The sequence below is a fragment of the Haliotis cracherodii genome, unplaced genomic scaffold (assembly GCF_022045235.1).
Source record: "Haliotis cracherodii isolate W230 unplaced genomic scaffold, xgHalCrac1.p SCAF_23, whole genome shotgun sequence".
Lineage (NCBI taxonomy): Eukaryota > Metazoa > Mollusca > Gastropoda > Lepetellida > Haliotidae > Haliotis > Haliotis cracherodii.
In genome coordinates, this window is record NW_027266279.1 from 5,072,753 (window position 1) to 5,094,626 (window position 21,874).

At 45.0% G+C, this 21,874-nt stretch overlaps 1 protein-coding gene across 1 annotated transcript in view; it reads right to left on the reverse strand.

Annotated features, from left to right (window-relative positions):
- Nucleotides 1-4,043: 4,043 nt before the first annotated feature.
- Nucleotides 4,044-21,874, reverse strand: part of LOC139471858 (trifunctional purine biosynthetic protein adenosine-3-like) — a 40,153-nt gene continuing 22,322 nt past the window's right edge. Inside the window, exons 13-21 of the mRNA XM_071254359.1 lie at nt 13,158-13,356; nt 12,556-12,804; nt 11,260-11,462; nt 9,076-9,229; nt 8,697-8,810; nt 8,146-8,282; nt 7,069-7,186; nt 5,026-5,165; nt 4,044-4,485 (exon numbers count right to left, since the gene is read on the reverse strand). Coding sequence (XP_071110460.1) covers nt 4,300-4,485; nt 5,026-5,165; nt 7,069-7,186; nt 8,146-8,282; nt 8,697-8,810; nt 9,076-9,229; nt 11,260-11,462; nt 12,556-12,804; nt 13,158-13,356 — 1,500 coding nt within the window. The 3' untranslated portion in view covers nt 4,044-4,299. The remainder of the gene's footprint in view (nt 4,486-5,025; nt 5,166-7,068; nt 7,187-8,145; nt 8,283-8,696; nt 8,811-9,075; nt 9,230-11,259; nt 11,463-12,555; nt 12,805-13,157; nt 13,357-21,874) is intronic.

Below are 21,874 nucleotides of genomic sequence, written 5' to 3' on the forward strand. Positions count from 1 at the left end.
GGAAAGTTTCATTAAATAACCAGAAGCCAGTTATTTTCATCCAGTTCATTTATTTTCATGTCAGCAGGCTGTCGATTTATAGGAGGGAAGCAAAGTTGTCAAAATGGCAGCTGTATGTGTATTTTGGTCATGTTGTATATTGAGGAATGTTTGAATAAACAGTTCAGATTTTCTTGGTGTAAGGTAATCTTTCAATCAAGCAAACATGATACAAGCATGAATAATTGCTAGCTGTTAATTGCTTTTGCGGGTCTTTCATCATCTCGTGGCATGATCTGATCCTTCACTCACTCGGATCTGGGACGCCAAACTCAGCAATATTTCAGCTGTGACACACATGGGCTGCGATCACAGCAAAACCCTCAATGGGTGCAGTGCATCAAAACACGTTTCCACCTCAGGGGTACATGATCAAACTCAATAATTCATTCTGGTTTGACAGCACCATGCTCATTCATATTTGTAGTACAATTAATTTGATAGTAGAAAAACAGATGGACAAAAAATTGGCGTATCAAAAAGATTCGACAAAAACTGTTGAAAAATCTCAAAATCAAATCTTAGTTCTCGCTGTTTCTAAACAAATATCTGAGGACATCCCATTAGGGGTCACGACCTTTTATCAGAGCGTCGCGTTCTAGATCATGCAACCTCGACATGGGATATTCCGCTATAGTTATGGGTTTAACGACTGAATCCATACAATCTAGACCATCTATTAGCCATTCCAGAACATTCTTTTGTTCAGGTTTCAAATTTTTAATCGAGAATTTGTCAAAATATGTTTCAAAGTGTCGTCGCCAATTTTAAACTAGTGCCGTAAAGCAAGAGAGGGCTGCCTTCTCATTGGCTAATGTCGATTTCTTGTCAGTCCTTCCATTGGTCAAAGTTCCCGCAAGGCCGTCTGACGTGACCCGTAATGGGATGTCCTCAGATCTTTGTTTAGCGGGAGCGAGAACTAAGATCTGATTTCAATGAGATTGTTGAAAAATGTGTCCACATATCTGTCCAACTTGATCCATGTAACTACTGTACCTCTCCGGCTCATTGGTCTCATATCACATAAACTTGTAGAAACACAAAATATAACCCTTGATAAAATCAGTGTGAACATAATAGTCTGATGGATGACGTAAAATGCACAACATATTTACATGTAATAAAACAAGAGCTGTAAACTTAAGACAAATGCATAAACACACACAAAAAGCATAGTACCAGAGGTACAGAAGCTCACCTGTTTTCAGTGATCTAACATAAATAAAAATAGTTACTGTGCTTCATATAAAGTTCAACAAGCATGAAATACTCATATCCCCTGGTAATATGACATGCCTGGTTGGATGGAGCACCAGCGCCAATTTCAGTCGTTGCCATGGAAACTCACAACTTGCACATGCTTTTTTAATGTGAACAGCACACAATGATTGCTTAGCATGGGCATGCTGCAAACAGGAAGGGTGCAGACAATATCCACTTTTTGGAGGCATTATCATGACTTGCCACGGATTGGTCGTCCATGTGTGATGTCCCCTCAACAAAACTTATTCGCTTGGTGCAAGTTTGGGATCGATACCAAACTGCCATGGTAATTGGGCAATTCCTAGGTTGAGACCAATTAGTGGCACAACATTGGGGGCCAGGCATCCAGCAGTTGGCCCTATTTTTCATCCACTTCGCTGTCAGGCATGCCTAGCCTGGTGTACACAGCATCTGAGACATACTGTTCACAGGTGAGTCTGGGTTTTTATCTGGACAGCTCTGATGGTCTGCATCCACTACCAGAACAATGTCCTACCATTTGTGCAAATGCAGGGGGAAAATGTCACGTTGCAGCAGGATAATACCCGCCAACATTGCCTTACTGCCACGGAAAGGCTGTTTCTCCAGACCTCTGTCATAAAACACAAGTCTGGGATGAGATAGAATGACTCTACAGCAGGACAAGAGCCAGCTAGCTCAGTTGGGCCAATCTTTGGTTGACATTTGAAAACAACATCCTCCAGGCTGTCTGCAATGCTGCCTCACCTGTATCAACCCAAATGTTGGTCACACCTGATACTGACATTATTGAGTTCTTAAGGCACCCCAATCCTAGGGCGTTTTGATCAGACGAATGACCAAATATAATGTTGTTACATTCACACCACTTTATATGAAGCAAAGTTACTTTTTTCCCTCAGCATGGTGGTTAGCATAGTTTGTCAAGAGCATACAACAACCATCACAAAGGATATTCAAAAGAATTTGCATCCATCTGAAATAAAATCAACATATATATTCAAATCCATAAGAAAACAAACAATACTTTAGCTTTTAGACAAGTTTCATGAAGATGTCAGCTGATCTCAACTATATGCCTTGACAGCAAAAACAGACTGGCATACAAATTTCATAACCAATATTTACACAAAGTTTCTTTCAATGTCATCAGGCCACGTATCATGTTTCCAAACTGAGCTTATTCATGCATAGTGGAAACCCCTGGGCTTATTCTGAGAACTTGTTGAAACGTGGAAATAAATCTCAATCGGTAAATCAAAATATGCAAATAAACCTAACCAAAAACCTCTAAAATGATGACAGTTGGTTTAACTAAGTGTACAAAGAATTCTTCAGTTCTCAACACTATTCTACATAACTCCAACATTCATTTGTGATAAGGGCATGAACTACCATAGCTTTGTCACCATTTCTGGGGGTAGGGCTCTTTTGGGGCACACTTTATCAGATTTCAATTAGCGCCACATGGAGGATCGAACTCATGCTGCCATCTTGAAGCTAAGCTGCACAAATGAGTTACTGTAATTAGTCAAGTCTTTACCACAGGACCACTGGTGCTATCACAAATAGATAGTACTCATTTCCCCAACAATCCCCAACAAAGCACCCAATTGTTTATCTTAAGGCGTATGGGTAGTAGCCATTTTCTCCGCAGAACTTGATCAGAATTGGATTTTCCTCAAATTCCATTGGATTAATTGATTAAAAGAGATAGCTAATCCATACCCTGACTCACAACTCACCCCAAGGACTATTAAGGGGAATTTGATTGGCAAGTAGTGCCCAACCCTAAGGAACGTGAAGGGGATCAAAGGGCTAAGGATAGATTTGGGGGAAACCTACCCTAACCTTTACACAATTAACCAACCCAAAGGATCGAAGATGCACGCAAGACCTGTGAAGCGAGATTCACAGCAAGTTGCACCTGGTAAACTGAACTGTTGCCGTATCTCCTTATCTCCCAACACTCATGTTCTTGAGAGTTATTTCATTGGATGGCTATTTTAGCAACTTGTTATTCGAATCGGACAACAAACTAAGCTGTAGTACCAAATGAGTTTGGGCTACAAATAACAGAATGGAGACATAAACACATTGAATACTCAGTCAGGATTCATTCTCATACAACATCTGTATAACGTAAAACATATCATGGTCTGCCTTTAACAAACAAATGCAAAACACTTTTAATCTCCTGCTTTACACATTAACAACAGCAGTGATTATATATCACTGAATCAGCACATTTGAATATCTATCGAACACAGTTGTAAATCAAACTCCTTAAGCACTAAAATGTGCAACAATATAAAAGCAATCAACAAGTAAAAACTGCATTTGTAAGTGACAAGCCTATTGCAACAAAAATATTCAATACAACACTACTACAAGACATCTTCAGGACACAGTATAACCTCTTCATAGTGCTACCTTTATAATGTCTTCTTGGCTGTTAGGTTAAAAAAAATAAAAAAATTGTTCTCAGGCACCGCCCACATCATCATAAAGTTAGCCGGACATTTACGTTTTTATTTCCATTTTAAAAAAAAACCTAATAAAGATCCTTAAATATTCCATGTCCAACGGAAGTCAAATACTGTATTCCACTATTTTACTCATCAAGGAACACACTGATGTTGGGAGGCCCTCTCCCAGGGTGATTGTACACAGTTGTTTATTGATTACATACTAGTTTGAACAAAAAAATAAAATAAAATAAAATACATTCACCGCCTGCCCGCCCACCCGCACTTTATTTTCAAAAACCACTGCCTGAGTACCAATTCACACCCATCAACCTACAACTGCTTTGGCACTAACAGAGTATTACAACTGGGAGAATCTGGACTGAACCAAAATATCTACTGGAAAACATTAGCATTACAAAGTTGTTCTACTGTGTCTCAAAAAGCAAATAATATATGTCTCAGCACCTAAAATGAAGCAAACAGTAATCACTCTTCCTTGTCATGTTTGGTTAGAAGTAACCAAATATTTGGTCTGCTGGGTCCGGCGCTACCAGTTCCACACCAGCTTGCCGTCGGGTGCGAGACTGACTTGTTGTGTGGCTACCATCTCCAAAGCCTGGGGGAATGCCTTGTGCTCCCTCCGCTTCACCCGCTCCGCTAGACTTGTCTCAGTGTCACCAGGATACACTGGCACCGATTCCTGGACCAGGATAGATCCAGCGTCTACCTCCTCCTGAAATAGGGTTTGTTTGTTGGTTTACACCAAAGTCAGGTTTGTTTGTTGTTTAGGACCAACCTAAGTAATATTCCAGTTATATGATGAGGGTCTGAAAATAATCAAGCCTGGACCAGACATTCCAGTGATTGACATCATGAGCATCTATCTACACAAATGAGATAAGATGACATGCATCAACCAAGTCAGGGAGCCTGACCACCCAATCCCATTAGTTGCCTCTTATGACAAGCATGGGTTCCTCAAGACCAATTCTAACACAGATTGTCATTGGGGCCTGGCACCATAAGAACATTCCATAGTAAGAACATGACAATATATATTATAAATCTTACAATAATCATGGCAATCCCTAATAATCAAGTCATGACCACACAAACCAGGGACACATTGACAGCATGTGAGCCATGACCAATGCCATTGGGGTAAGAGCACAATTCCCAATCACAATGTTAGGAGGCAAAATGCAACCCACTACCCTAAGTGGTTCTATTCTGACCCAGATCCCCATAGATCAAAGACAGGAACTGTACTCACAGCCACAAAGTGTATGGAGCAGCCGGAAATTCTGACCCCTGCAGCAAGCACCTGCCTGTGGGCATCTGACCCCTTGAAGCTTGGCAGCAGGGAGGGGTGGACATTCAACATGCGCCCAGTCCACTTCCTTACAAATCCACCTGGAAGACATACAAGACATACAAGACATGGCAAGCATCTTTCATACTCCACAGACTTCCATATATTACATTGCTTCATCACCAGGGAATAAGCCAAATTAGTTGTACTTTCTCGCATGAATTTTGTGAAAACCTACCTTTCCGAGCCTGACAATAATGCAATGAGAAAAGTAGCGGTACATAATGCACAAAATAGTAAAAGTCCTCATAATTCCCTCCAGACACACATTCTCCATGTTCATCTACCTGTAAATACCCATAATTCCCTCCAGACATACAATCCCCATGTTCACCTACCTGTTCATATCCCCATAATTTCTTTCAGAGTGAGTGAGTATGGTTTAACGCCACTTTTAGCAATATTCCAGCAATATCACGGCGAGGGACGCCAGAAATCTGCTTCACACATTGTACCCATGTCGGGAATCAAACCCAGGTCTTCGGCATGATGAGCAAACACTTTTACCACTAGGCTACCCGACCGTCCCAATTCCCTCCAGACATACATTCTCCATGTTCATCTACCTGTAAATATCCTCATAATTCTAGCCAGACATACATTCTCCATGTTCATCTACCCGTAAATATCCCCATAATTCTAGCCAGACATACATTCTCCATGTTCATCTACCAGTAAATATCCTCATAATTCTAGCCAGACATACATTCTCTATGTTCATCTACCAGTAAATATCCCCATAATTCCAGCCAGACATACATTCTCCATGTTCATCTACCAGTAAATATCCTCATAATTCTAGCCAGACATACATTCTCCATGTTCATCTACCAGTAAATATCCTCATAATTCTAGCCAGACATACATTCTCCATGTTCATCTACCAGTAAATATCCACATAATTCTAGCCAGACATACATTCTCCAAGTTCATCTACCAGTAAATATCCACATAATTCCAGCCAGACATACATTCTCCATGTTCATCTACCTGTAAATATCCACATAATTCCAGCCAGACATACATTCTCCATGTTCATCTACCTGTAAATATCCCCATAATTCCAGCCAGACATACATTCTCCATGTTCATCTACCTGTAAATATCCTCATAATTCTAGCCAGACATACAATCTCCATGTTCATCTACCTGTAAATATCCCCATAATTCCAGCCAGACATACATTCTCCATGTTCATCTACCTGTAAATATCCTCATAATTCCAGCCAGACATACATTCTCCATGTTCATCTACCTGTAAATATCCTCATAATTCTAGCCAGACATACATTCTCCATGTTCATCTACCAGTAAATATCCTCATAATTCTAGCCAGACATACATTCTCCATGTTCATCTACCAGTAAATATCCTCATAATTCTAGCCAGACATACATTCTCCATGTTCATCTACCTGTAAATATCCTCATAATTCCAGCCAGACATACATTCTCCATGTTCATCTACCAGTAAATATCCTCATAATTCTAGCCAGACATACATTCTCCATGTTCATCTACCTGTAAATATCCTCATAATTCCAGCCAGACATACATTCTCCATGTTCATCTACCAGTAAATATCCTCATAATTCCAGCCAGACATACATTCTCCATGTTCATCTACCAGTAAATATCCTCATAATTCCAGCCAGACACACATTCTCCATGTTCATCTACCAGTAAATATCCTCATAATTCTAGCCAGACATACATTCTCCATGTTCATCTACCAGTAAATATCCTCATAATTCCAGCCAGACATACATTCTCCATGTTCATCTACCTGTAAATATCCTCATAATTCTAGCCAGACATACATTCTCTATGTTCATCTACCAGTAAATATCCCCATAATTCCAGCCAGACATACATTCTCCATGTTCATCTACCTGTAAATATCCTCATGAATCCAGCCAGACATACATTCTCTATGTTCACGTACCTGTGAGTATCCTCATGAATCCAGCCAGACATACAATCTCAACGCCAGCTGCTGTAAGCCCCTGGTGGAGAGCCTCGTCAAACTCCTCACGGCCCTTGTAGTCCTTGTGACTGATTACCTGTGTAATGGATGTCTGGCTGTAAGGGGCAGCAATAATAGACACATTGCACTGCAGTAATGAGTCGATCAAGTGTAAATCTCCTCACTCGACAATAGTCCAGCTATATGGCATCAGCCTGTAAAAATATTTTGTCTGTACCAGACAATCCAGTGATTGATAACGTGAGCAATGATCCCAGCTGTTGGGGTACAATGACATGCCATCAACATAGTCACCGCACCTGACCACCTGATCTATTTTGCAGCTGCTTTCAATCAGCAAAGGTTGCTAGGATTAGTCCAGTATGACCAAAAAGTCTGAGGTTTGATGATTGGTTGCCACCCATTGTTTCAATGCAACATTTACTCCTGATATGAGTGGGTGAGTGATTTGGGTTTAAAGCCAAAATGAACGGTATTCAAGTTACATTACAGGGTATCAGTTTGATGAATGCGGAAAGAGTGATGCAGGTCGATTACCAAATTGGTGAAACCCACAAGCACAGGTATGGTGCTGACAAACCTAGAAACACAGAAAGAGCCAAGATCTAAACCCGTCTTCAGCAACCCATGCTTGCCGTAAAAGGCGACTAACAGGATTGGGTGGTCAGGCTCGCTGACTTGGTTGACTCATGTCATCGATCCCAATTGCGTGGATCGATGCTCATGATATCACTCACGGGATTGTCTGGTCAAGACTCGATTATTTACAGACCGCCGTCAAATAGCTGGAATATTGCTGAGTGCGGCGTTAAACAACAAACCAACCAACAACCAACTAAACCCAGTGATCATAGGTCTTCTGAACGCCAATGGGACGCACCTCTGCGCCGTGAATAGTGGCGCTTTAAATGACAAGGCTGTCTGTGCCAAAAACCTGGGGCATGGGTAGTGGGATTCATCAGAGTGGTAAACTACCTCCTTCAGCTTGCACAGTGTCCCACAACTCACTCAAGGCAAAGCATATGTTCCACTGACCTTGGTCTTGATGCCAGCCTTCTCTGCCCTTTCAAGTCCCTGTACTCCTGCCTTGTTAGAGATGACAATGACGATCTCGGCGGCGCTGCTGTTGGTTACGTCGCGGGTGTGGTCCAGCAGAGCCTGCAGGTTTGTGCCTGGAACCAAAGAGAGGCTCTGCATTGACCAAACATCTTCAGAGATGCAGATTTTAGGCAGGTGTAAAGTAAAATAAATAGAACTGAGGTCTAATTACTATTTACTGAGCATCAAGGTCACGACCTTTCTTCACATACACATGCATAACAGAAACAGTTTCAACCAACTCTGCTTGAGTGAATGTATATGGCTTTTCAGCCCTTTTAATAATTTCCCACTATCTTTACAGCAATATCATGTAAAAAAATTATGGCGGTATTTGTGTCTACAAAATATGAAAAACAAAACAAAAAAACAATCAAACACTTATTGCAATTTGTTTTGCAAAGAATAAGCAAAATCTGCATCAGAAACTGCTGAAGTAAGAACTGAATCCTTCAGGTGCTGCTAAACAGGCTGATGAATGACCTCACCTGACCCGGAAATGAGGACTCCAACGCGCCGTCTCCGCGTCACACCCGGCACCTTCCTCCACGACTGCACCAGACTGTCCTCCAGGTGATCCACCCTCACGCGTGTTGTTCCCGCTGAATGATTAACCAGGGTTAAACACAACGTTCCAGGGATAAAACAGTCACAAAGGCCGAACGTCTTAATGTACAGGAAGAAAAACATATTGTCCCAAAATACTTCCCCATGAACAACAAAACTCATTCACTGGACACAATGATGTGATAAATGTGTTGTGGGGCCAAAATAGATTGATGCACTGACTGAAATAAAAACTATGAAATGCTTGCTCCAACAAACAACGTTAAAACTGAACATGTCTTCAGATCCTCTGTTGTTTACCCTTGAGCTGTCGGACTGTTCCGATGATGTTTGCCTGTTCTCCAGAGGTCCTCAACAAACTGACGACCTCTGCAGACTGTGATGACGTCACAATGAGGACTCCTCCCAATCCACAGTTGAAAGTCCGAGCCATCTCCTGATTGGATATACGGCCCTGGACAGAAGACAAGCAGTTGAAGCCACAGCTAATACACACAGCCTTAGAAATACATTAGGACGCTCCGAAAGGACTAGTGAAAGCCTTATTTCACTAGTCTTCAATGTTTGTGTCTTGTCCTGCTTGAACAAGACAACTATGTCAGTATGATTTATTCAGTTCAAAATGTTCAACTGGTTCATAATTAGTCCTCAAATGCTACCAGACGACCACTAGCATGAATTTGGAAGGCAGTGCACACCTTACCCCAATATTTGATGTGAAGTGAGACCTCATTTGTCCCACAACCTCATGTCTTAAAAACTTGGGAGAGTCTGCATAGTTACTGTATCATTACTCTGCACTAACGTTTTGTTCATAATGCGGCATTCAGCATTATATCAGCTACATGACAGCGGTCCACAAATAACAAGAAAACAGCGTTATCACTACCCCCCACCATGAGGCACACTAGGTTCTCAGGAAAAAATAACTCAGTCTTGATAATTATCTCTTAGATAAGATAACTTCAGTTGTTTGTGAGAAAACTTACACAAATAACTCGGATCAAAGGCCGTAACACTGTAAACAATTAATTGATGGTACCAAATTTCGAACTCAGCCTTGACAATTATCTCTTAGATAAGCATGCAAACTTTCATTCATGTAACTTCAGTAGTTTCTGAGAAAAGTTGTCCCCATTTCACACAGTATGAACTAAGTTGAAAATCACTGAGCAAGGGCGAAAACTCTGTAAAAATAAAATCAATTTTCGATCTCATTTGAGATAATGACCAGTAACACCAAAATGAAACATTTCATTTCTCTGACTTAAAAAGTTTTGGAGAAATTTTTTCCCTTTTGAGAACCAGACAAACGGAGAAACGGATGGATGGAGGAACTCTGTTCCAATATAATCCAATCAAGTGATTGACATCAAGAGCATTGACCTAGGCCATTGGGATACGATGACATGCATCAACTAACTCAGCTTGCCTAACTGCCCAATCCCGTTAGTTGCCTCTTACGACAAGAATGGTTTGCTGAAGACCAATTCTAACCCGGATCTTCACATTACCTGCACTCACGACATGTTTATTCGGAAATGTAATCAAGACAAATGTCACTCTGGCATTACTTCATGAATAACAAGGTATCACTGTGTCAGTGAATGAGTTTGGTTTAATAATGAATTCAGCAATGTTTTTAGCAACATAATGTCACAAGGGATGGGCCTCATTAAAAATGTAACATAGAATAAACTAGACAAAAAGTGAACAGAGTTCACTGATACCCCTGACATTATTTCAGGTAGTTCAAAACATGAAAAAAGCAACATTTTCTTTAAAAATCAACCTTTGCACTACACCTCTCTCTTTGGAATAAAAACTGGTAAAGTCTTTCGAAATATCTTGATTTTTAATTTTTCTCACAGCCTGCCTCACGTTTTAACGTCCCCACCCAGAGATAAAAATAACTTGTGTGTTGCCTTCTTCCCATTACAAAACACACCATATATGTACATAGTCCAACCATCACATCTGTAAATAGTTAAAATACTTGTTTAAAACAAAAATAGATTTAAATATTTATAGCCTCCTGCAGTAGTTGCGAAAAAGTTTACTTGAGATTGAATGTCACAGGCCATGTTTGAATACATTTATTTGGCAGGCATAAAGCCCTGAAAATAAACTGAATCATGAGATGAAGCAGCAATTTTCTTCACTATTCTTCCCAGTATCGTTGCTTATTTCTTTAAAAATATACCAGCGTTAGAAAGTGGCACTAGTCCTGTACTCCTTGCCAAACTGCCCAATAATTAAGGTATCATAAAGGACTTGTAGAAATTTGCCATTTTAAGGGTTTTGCTATATGTTATCATAAGGACTAGTGGACTAAAAATAGTAGTTTCTACCTGTGTATACTGTGAAGAAAACACACCAAGATTGGGGTTAGCAAGCAATATCAAAACCAGACATATAAATTATGAGCAGACACTGCTTTGCTACCTCATCGCCCTCCAAATAATTTCACAATGTAGTTTTTACCATCTCAGACAGCCACCCAAATATGGGAAGCATGGTCCAGGACTTGGCATCAAGGGCGGCACCAAGATCGTTTGGAAGTATCCGGGGAATGTTCTCCGTCAAACCCCCACCGGTGATGTGAGCAAAGGCCTTGACCTTGCCCTCCCTCATCAGCGGCAGCACGCTCTTCACATAGATCTTGGTGGGTGTCAACAAGTCTTCCCCTGAACAGGAAGCAGACAGACATTGAGTATTTGTTAGTTGCTTGTTTTACACTGCAATCACAAAATTGCACGATATAACGGTGGTCTGCAATTATTTCAGTCTGGGCAGCCAGACCAGTTTTTGATAGCATGATCAATTCCGAAATCACCAAGGTGCCATGACAGACAATCAACCTGAGCTGACAACCAGATACCCATTAGAATTGTTTGTTAATGCCACACTCAGCAATATATACCAGCTATGTGATGGTGGTCTGGACTTCGAAAATTTAGCATACATTGTATATTGATCATCTTCCCGAGGTAAGAGAGTTAACTGACTTTGAAAGTCCAGTTTCCACCCTATTACGAGTTATGTCCTTTCTATGCCTCTCCTATTGACCAATCAGATTCAACCTATCGTATCACTTGCATTTGTTTCAAACAAAACGGTGGCGCCAAGTCAAGACAATCTGATTGACAATCAAGATCTATATTGTGATCAAACGAGTCTTACATTGCGAAGTGCATGAAATCACGTGAGCACCTTAATTAACAACATGAAATGATTTAGAAAATATCCGTTGACAGCGAGTTAGCGGTGCACATGCTTTGCAAATCCTGCAGTCAACCGAAATCTGCATGACACTCTACGAACCGGATTTCAATTTCGGTGCGCGATTTTGATTGGACTATGCATAGACTCATTAGTCCAGCCAAATTCTAACTCCATAATACCAGCATGGTTGGGCAAGGGTGGAAACTGGACTTTTATAGTCAGTTAACTCTCTTGCCTCGGGAAGATGTATATTGATATACCTCACACACAATATGCATAACGTGAGATAGGATAAGTTTAAAAATTTGGAAATTTTAGTGTAAATTCAGATATTTATATATTTATCCTATCTCACGCTATGCATATCATATGATAGGATAAGTCTAGAAATTTGTAAAGACAGTGAGTGATTTCCCTATAGGCCTCAAACAAAATTTTCATTTAATGCAGAAGTTAAGAACTGCAAGAAGCTCACAGAATACACACAAACATCCTTTTTTCAGCAGCATCCACATCAGCAGACAGCTTTAACACGATTCCAAGATGTCCTCTCACCTAGGGTTTTCCCCGTCTTGAGAGGGGAAGGCATGTCGAAACGTAGATTCTTCCTCTCCACAAGTTTCCGAACCAAACTGAAACCATTGCTATGGATACCAGATGACCCAATTCCAACAATGACATCCCCGGCAACCACTTCATGTATTCGGGGCATCATCTGACCCCGTTCAACGGCACCAACGGCAAAACCAGCAACGTCGTACTCTCCATTAGTGTACATGCCTGGCATCTCGGCCGTCTCTCCGCCTGGTGACAGAGAAAGTGATTATGTTACAGGAAGAGTGAGTTCTTCACATAAAGAACACCCCGCAATTAAAGAGAGACTGCATCAAACTAATGGAAAATAGAATGAGCAACAGACCAAATACACAACTTAGAAGTTAAACATCACCTGATATTTATTACAGTTAATAATCTGTCATGTCAATAACTTTAGAAATAGAATCTTATTTTTGTAGTATATTTGACACCTATGCAGATTGATGCAATATCTTCTCAATATTTCAGAAAAATGACATGGCACACTAAGACTTGCCTCTTGGTGGAAAAACCACATTCATTACATAAGATCATCAATTATCAAATGATGTAGAACTTGCCTACAAGAGCACATCCTGCCTGGCGACACCCTTCTGCAATGCCCCCTACTACCTCATGTGCCACCTGCACATCCAGACGTCCTGTTGCGAAGTAGTCAAGAAGGAACAGTGGCTCTGCTCCATGGGCGAGGATGTCGTTGACACACATGGCCACCAGGTCAATACCAATACTGTTGTGTACACCCACCATCTCCGCTATCTGAAACAACATGGTGACCACCTCACAGAAAATATACAGAGTGAGACAAGCCTTGGGGTATTCAGGCCATTCCAGGAAAACAGGGGCCTATTCTGTCAAAAGTTCACACAGTGAGACAAGCATGAGGACCTAACCCGCCCTGGGGTGCTAGGATACTGTGGTCCTATTCTGCTACAGAATCCCTACTGTAACAGAAGCATGGGGTATCAGGGATCTACTCTGCCTAAAAATCATCCACGGTGCAACCATCATCCCTCCTTCAGTTTCGTCTGCCCTTTGTCAGAGCCAAACACCAACAACAATCTCATTCCGACTGACTCCCCCAATCTCCGTCGGTGCCAGATCACAACCATCTTCCCAAGGCAAGAGAGTTAACTGTCTTTAAAAGTCCAGTTTCCACCCTTGCCGAACTAGGCTGGAATTCCTGGGCTCGATTGTAGCGTCATCAGTGGTTATTTCCCTTCTGAGCCTCTCCTATGAAAACCAGTCAAGATGATCTGATCGATAATCAAGATCTATATATTGTGATACCCAACCCACGTTCAACTACGTCCCCACCCTGTCAATGCCAGACACTAGTATTGGGTCCATGTACCTGGCCCACTTTCAGCTTTGTCCCCACTCCGTCAGTCCCAGACACTAGTATTGGGTCCATGTACCTAACTCACTTTCAGCTTTGTCCCCACCCGGTCAGTCCCAGACACTAGTATAGGGTCCATGTACCCAACTCACCTTCAGCTTTGTCCCCACCCAATCAGTCCCAGACACTAGTATTGGGTCCATGTACCTGGCCCACTTTCAGCTTTGTCCCCACCCGGTCAGTCCCAGACACTAGTATAGGGTCCATGTACCCAACTCACTTTCAGCTTTGTCCCCACTCCGTCAGTCCCAGACACTAGTATAGGGCTATGTACCCAACTCACCTTCAGCTTTGTCCCCACCCAATCAGTCCCAAACACTAGTATAGGGTCCATGTACCCAACTCACTTTCAGCTTTGTCCCCACCCAATCAGTCCCAGACACTAGTATAGGGTCCATGTACCCAACTCACTTTCAGCTTTGTCCCCACCCAATCAGTCCCAGACACTAGTATAGGGTCCATATACCCAACTCACTTTCAGCTTTGTCCCCACTCCGTCAGTCCCAGACACTAGTATAGGGTCCATGTACCCAACTCACCTTCAGCTTTGTCCCCACTCTGTCAGTCCCAGACACTAGTATAGGGTCCATGTACCCAACTCACTTTCAGCTTTGTCCCCACCCAATCAGTCCCAAACACTAGTATAGGGCTATGTACCCAACTCACTTTCAGCTTTGTACCCACTCCGTCAGTCCCAGACACTAGTATAGGGTCCATGTACCCAACTCACTTTCAGCTTTGTACCCACTCCGTCAGTGCCAGACACTAGTATAGGGTCCATGTACCCAACTCACTTTCAGCTTTGTCCCCACTCCGTCAGTCCCAGACACTAGTATAGGGTCCATATACCCAACTCACCTTCAGTTTTGTCCCCACCCGGTCAGTCCCAGACACTAGTATAGGGTCCATGTACCCAACTCACCTTCAGCTTTGTCCCCACCCGGTCAGTCCCAGACACTAGTATAGGGTCCATGTACCCAACTCACCTTCAGTTTTGTCCCCACTCCGTCAGTCCCAGACACTAGTATAGGGTCCATATACCCAACTCACCTTCAGTTTTGTCCCCACCCGGTCAGTCCCAGACACTAGTATAGGGTCCATGTACCCAACTCACCTTCAGTTTTGTCCCCACTCCGTCAGTCCCAGACACTAGTATAGGGTCCATATACCCAACTCACCTTCAGTTTTGTCCCCACCCGGTCAGTCCCAGACACTAGTATAGGGTCCATGTACCCAACTCACCTTCAGCTTTGTCCCCACTCGGTCAGTCCCAGACACTAGTATAGGGTCCATGTATCTGGCCCACTTTCAGCTTTGTCCCCACCCGGTCAGTCCCAGACACTAGTATAGGGTCCATGTACCTAACTCACCTTCAGCTCTGTCCCCACTCCGTCAGTCCCAGACACTAGTATAGGGTCCATGTACCCAACTCACCTTCAGCTTTGTCCCCACTCCGTCAGTGCCAGACACTAGTATAGGGTCCATATACCCAACTCACTTTCAGCTTTGTCCCCACTCCGTCAGTGCCAGAAACTAGTATAGGGTCCATATACCCAACTCACTTTCAGCTTTGTCCCCACCCGGTCAGTGCCAGACACTAGTATAGGGTCCATGTACCCAACTCACTTTCAGCTTTGTCCCCACTCCGTCAGTGCCAGACACTAGTATAGGGTCCATATACCCAACTCACTTTCAGCTTTGTCCCCACTCCGTCAGTGCCAGACACTAGTATAGGGTCCATATACCCAACTCACTTTCAGCTTTGTCCCCACCCGGTCAGTGCCAGACACTAGTATAGGGTCCATGTACCCAACTCACTTTCAGCTTTGTCCCCACTCCGTCAGTGCCAGACACTAGTATAGGGTCCATATACCCAACTCACTTTCAGCTTTGTCCCCACTCCGTCAGTGCCAGACACTAGTATAGGGTCCATATACCCAACTCACTTTCAGCTTTGTCCCCACCCGGTCAGTCCCAGACACTAGTATAGGGTCCATGTACCCAACTCACTTTCAGCTTTGTCCCCACCCAATCAGTCCCAAACACTAGTATAGGGCTATGTACCCAACTCACTTTCAGCTTTGTACCCACTCCGTCAGTCCCAGACACTAGTATAGGGTCCATGTACCCAACTCACTTTCAGCTTTGTACCCACTCCGTCAGTGCCAGACACTAGTATAGGGTCCATGTACCCAACTCACTTTCAGCTTTGTCCCCACTCCGTCAGTCCCAGACACTAGTATAGGGTCCATATACCCAACTCACCTTCAGTTTTGTCCCCACCCGGTCAGTCCCAGACACTAGTATAGGGTCCATGTACCCAACTCACCTTCAGCTTTGTCCCCACCCGGTCAGTCCCAGACACTAGTATAGGGTCCATGTACCCAACTCACCTTCAGTTTTGTCCCCACTCCGTCAGTCCCAGACACTAGTATAGGGTCCATATACCCAACTCACCTTCAGTTTTGTCCCCACCCGGTCAGTCCCAGACACTAGTATAGGGTCCATGTACCCAACTCACCTTCAGTTTTGTCCCCACTCCGTCAGTCCCAGACACTAGTATAGGGTCCATATACCCAACTCACCTTCAGTTTTGTCCCCACCCGGTCAGTCCCAGACACTAGTATAGGGTCCATGTACCCAACTCACCTTCAGCTTTGTCCCCACTCGGTCAGTCCCAGACACTAGTATAGGGTCCATGTATCTGGCCCACTTTCAGCTTTGTCCCCACCCGGTCAGTCCCAGACACTAGTATAGGGTCCATGTACCTAACTCACCTTCAGCTCTGTCCCCACTCCGTCAGTCCCAGACACTAGTATAGGGTCCATGTACCCAACTCACCTTCAGCTTTGTCCCCACTCCGTCAGTGCCAGACACTAGTATAGGGTCCATATACCCAACTCACTTTCAGCTTTGTCCCCACTCCGTCAGTGCCAGAAACTAGTATAGGGTCCATATACCCAACTCACTTTCAGCTTTGTCCCCACCCGGTCAGTGCCAGACACTAGTATAGGGTCCATGTACCCAACTCACTTTCAGCTTTGTCCCCACTCCGTCAGTGCCAGACACTAGTATAGGGTCCATATACCCAACTCACTTTCAGCTTTGTCCCCACTCCGTCAGTGCCAGACACTAGTATAGGGTCCATATACCCAACTCACTTTCAGCTTTGTCCCCACCCGGTCAGTGCCAGACACTAGTATAGGGTCCATGTACCCAACTCACTTTCAGCTTTGTCCCCACTCCGTCAGTGCCAGACACTAGTATAGGGTCCATATACCCAACTCACTTTCAGCTTTGTCCCCACTCCGTCAGTGCCAGACACTAGTATAGGGTCCATATACCCAACTCACTTTCAGCTTTGTCCCCACCCGGTCAGTCCCAGACACTAGTATAGGGTCCATGTACCCAACTCACTTTCAGCTTTGTACCCACTCCGTCAGTGCCAGACACTAGTATAGGGTCCATATACCCAACTAACTTTCAGCTTTGTCCCCACTCCGTCAGTGCCAGACACTAGTATAGGGTCCATATACCCAACTAACTTTCAGCTTTGTCCCCACTCCGTCAGTCCCAGACACTAGTATAGGGTCCATGTACCCAACTCACTTTCAGCTTTGTCCCCACCCGGTCAGTCCCAGACACTAGTATAGGGTCCATGTACCTAACTCACCTTCAGCTTTGTCCCCACCCGGTGAGTCCCAGACACTAGTATAGGGTCCATGTACCCAACTCACCTTCAGCTTTGTCCCCACCCGGTCAGTCCCAGACACTAGTATAGGGTCCATGTACCTAACTCACCTTCAGCTTTGTCCCCACCCGGTCAGTCCCAGACACTAGTATAGGGTCCATGTACCCAACTCACTTTCAGCTTTGTCCCCACTCCGTCAGTCCCAGACACTAGTATAGGGTCCATGTACCCAACTCACCTTCAGTTTTGTCCCCACTCCGTCAGTGCCAGACACTAGTATTGGGTCCATGTACCTAACTCACCTTCAGCTTTGTCCCCACTCCGTCAGTGCCAGACACTAGTATTGGGTCCATGTACCTAACTCACCTTCAGCTTTGTCCCCACTCCGTCAGTCCCAGACACTAGTATAGGGTCCATGTACCTAGCCCACTTTCAGCTTTGTCCCCACTCCGTCAGTGCCAGACACTAGTATTGGGTCCATGTACCCAACTCACCTTCAGCTTTGTCCCCACTCCGTCAGTGCCAGACACTAGTATTGGGTCCATGTACCTGGCCCACTTTCAGCTTTGTCCCCACTCCGTCAGTGCCAGACACTAGTATTGGGTCCATGTACCTAACTCACCTTCAGCTTTGTCCCCACTCCGTCAGTGCCAGACACTAGTATTGGGTCCATGTACCTGGCCCACTTTCAGCTTTGTCCCCACTCCGTCAGTGCCAGACACTAGTATTGGGTCCATGTACCTGGCCCACTTTCAGCTTTGTCCCCACTCCGTCAGTGCCAGACACTAGTATAGGGTCCATGTACCTAACTCACCTTCAGCTTTGTCCCCACCCGGTCAGTGCCAGACAGTAGTATAGGGTCCATGTACCTAACTCACCTTCAGCTTTGTCCCCACCCGGTCAGTGCCAGACACTAGTATTGGGTCCATGTACCCAACTCACCTTCAGCTTTGTCCCCACTCCGTCAGTGCCAGACACTAGTATTGGGTCCATGTACCTAACTCACCTTCAGCTTTGTCCCCACTCCGTCAGTGCCAGACACTAGTATAGGGTCCATGTACCTAACTCACCTTCAGCTTTGTCCCCACCCGGTCAGTGCCAGACACTAGTATAGGGTCCATGTACCTAACTCACCTTCAGCTTTGTCCCCACCCGGTCAGTGCCAGACACTAGTATAGGGTCCATGTACCCAACTCACCTTCAGCTTTGTACCCACTCCGTCAGTCCCAGACACTAGTATAGGGTCCATGTACCCAACTCACCTTCAGCTTTGTCCCCACTCCGTCAGTGCCAGACACTAGTATAGGGTCCATGTACCCAACTCACTTTCAGCTTTGTCCCCACTCCGTCAGTCCCAGACACTAGTATAGGGTCCATATACCCAACTCACCTTCAGTTTTGTCCCCACCCGGTCAGTCCCAGACACTAGTATAGGGTCCATGTACCCAACTCACCTTCAGCTTTGTCCCCACCCGGTCAGTCCCAGACACTAGTATAGGGTCCATGTACCCAACTCACCTTCAGTTTTGTCCCCACTCCGTCATTCCCAGACACTAGTATAGGGTCCATATACCCAACTCACCTTCAGTTTTGTCCCCACCCGGTCAGTCCCAGACACTAGTATAGGGTCCATGTACCCAACTCACCTTCAGTTTTGTCCCCACTCCGTCAGTCCCAGACACTAGTATAGGGTCCATATACCCAACTCACCTTCAGTTTTGTCCCCACCCGGACAGTCCCAGACACTAGTATAGGGTCCATGTACCCAACTCACCTTCAGCTTTGTCCCCACTCGGTCAGTCCCAGACACTAGTATAGGGTCCATGTATCTGGCCCACTTTCAGCTTTGTCCCCACCCGGTCAGTCCCAGACACTAGTATAGGGTCCATGTACCTAACTCACCTTCAGCTCTGTCCCCACTCCGTCAGTCCCAGACACTAGTATAGGGTCCATGTACCAAACTCACCTTCAGCTTTGTCCCCACTCCGTCAGTGCCAGACACTAGTATAGGGTCCATATACCCAACTCACTATCAGCTTTGTCCCCACTCCGTCAGTGCCAGACACTAGTATAGGGTCCATATAACCAACTCACTTTCAGCTTTGTCCCCACCCGGTCAGTGCCAGACACTAGTATAGGGTCCATGTACCCAACTCACTTTCAGCTTTGTCCCCACTCCGTCAGTGCCAGACACTAGTATAGGGTCCATATACCCAACTCACTTTCAGCTTTGTCCCCACTCCGTCAGTGCCAGACACTAGTATAGGGTCCATATACCCAACTCACTTTCAGCTTTGTCCCCACCCGGTCAGTCCCAGACACTAGTATAGGGTCCATGTACCCAACTCACTTTCAGCTTTGTCCCCACTCCGTCAGTGCCAGACACTAGTATAGGGTCCATATACCCAACTAACTTTCAGCTTTGTCCCCACTCCGTCAGTGCCAGACACTAGTATAGGGTCCATATACCCAACTAACTTTCAGCTTTGTCCCCACTCCGTCAGTCCCAGACACTAGTATTGGGTCCATGTACCTAACTCACCTTCAGCTTTGTCCCCACTCCGTCAGTCCCAGACACTAGTATAGGGTCCATGTACCTAGCCCACTTTCAGCTTTGTCCCCACTCCGTCAGTGCCAGACACTAGTATTGGGTCCATGTACCCAACTCACCTTCAGCTTTGTCCCCACTCCGTCAGTGCCAGACACTAGTATAGGGTCCATGTACCTGACCCACTTTCAGCTTTGTCCCCACTCCGTCAGTGCCAGACACTAGTATTGGGTCCATGTACCCAACTCACCTTCAGCTTTGTCCCCACTCCGTCAGTGCCAGACACTAGTATAGGGTCCATGTACCTGACCCACTTTCAGCTTTGTCCCCACTCCGTCAGTGCCAGACACTAGTATTGGGTCCATGTACCTGGCCCACTTTCAGCTTTGTCCCCACTCCGTCAGTGCCAGACACTAGTATAGGGTCCATGTAACTAACTCACCTTCAGCTTTGTCCCCACCCGGTCAGTCCCAGACACTAGTATAGGGTCCATGTACCTAACTCACCTTCAGCTTTGTCCCCACCCGGTCAGTGCCAGACACTAGTATAGGGTCAATGTACCTAACTCACCTTCAGCTTTGTCCCCACTCCGTCAGTGCCAGACACTAGTATTGGGTCCATGTACCTAACTCACCTTCAGCTTTGTCCCCACTCCGTCAGTGCCAGACACTAGTATAGGGTCCATGTACCTAACTCACCTTCAGCTTTGTCCCCACCCGGTCAGTGCCAGACACTAGTATTGGGTCCATGTACCTAACTCACCTTCAGCTTTGTCCCCACTCCGTCAGTGCCAGACACTAGTATTGGGTCCATGTACCTAACTCACCTTCAGCTTTGTCCCCACTCCGTCAGTCCCAGACACTAATATAGGGTCCATGTACCTAGCCCACTTTCAGCTTTGTCCCCACTCCGTCAGTGCCAGACACTAGTATTGGGTCCATGTACCCAACTCACCTTCAGCTTTGTCCCCACTCCGTCAGTGCCAGACACTAGTATAGGGTCCATGTACCTGACCCACTTTCAGCTTTGTCCCCACTCCGTCAGTGCCAGACACTAGTATAGGGTCCATGTACCTGGCCCACTTTCAGCTTTGTCCCCACTCCGTCAGTGCCAGACACTAGTATAGGGTCCATGTACCTAACTCACCTTCAGCTTTGTCCCCACCCGGTCAGTGCCAGACACTAGTATAGGGTCCATGTACCTAACTCACCTTCAGCTTTGTCCCCACCCGGTCAGTGCCAGACACTAGTATAGGGTCCATGTACCTAACTCACCTTCAGCTTTGTCCCCACTCCGTCAGTGCCAGACACTAGTATTGGGTCCATGTACCTAACTCACCTTCAGCTTTGTCCCCACTCCGTCAGTGCCAGACACTAGTATAGGGTCCATGTACCTAACTCACCTTCAGTTTTGTCCCCACCCGGTCAGTGCCAGACACTAGTATAGGGTCCATGTACCTAACTCACCTTCAGCTTTGTCCCCACCCGGTCAGTCCCAGACACTAGTATAGGGTCCATGTACCTAACTCACCTTCAGCTTTGTCCCCACTCCGTCAGTGCCAGACACTAGTATAGGGTCCACGTACCTAACTCACCTTCAGCTTTGTCCCCACCCGGTCAGTCCCAGACACTAGTATAGG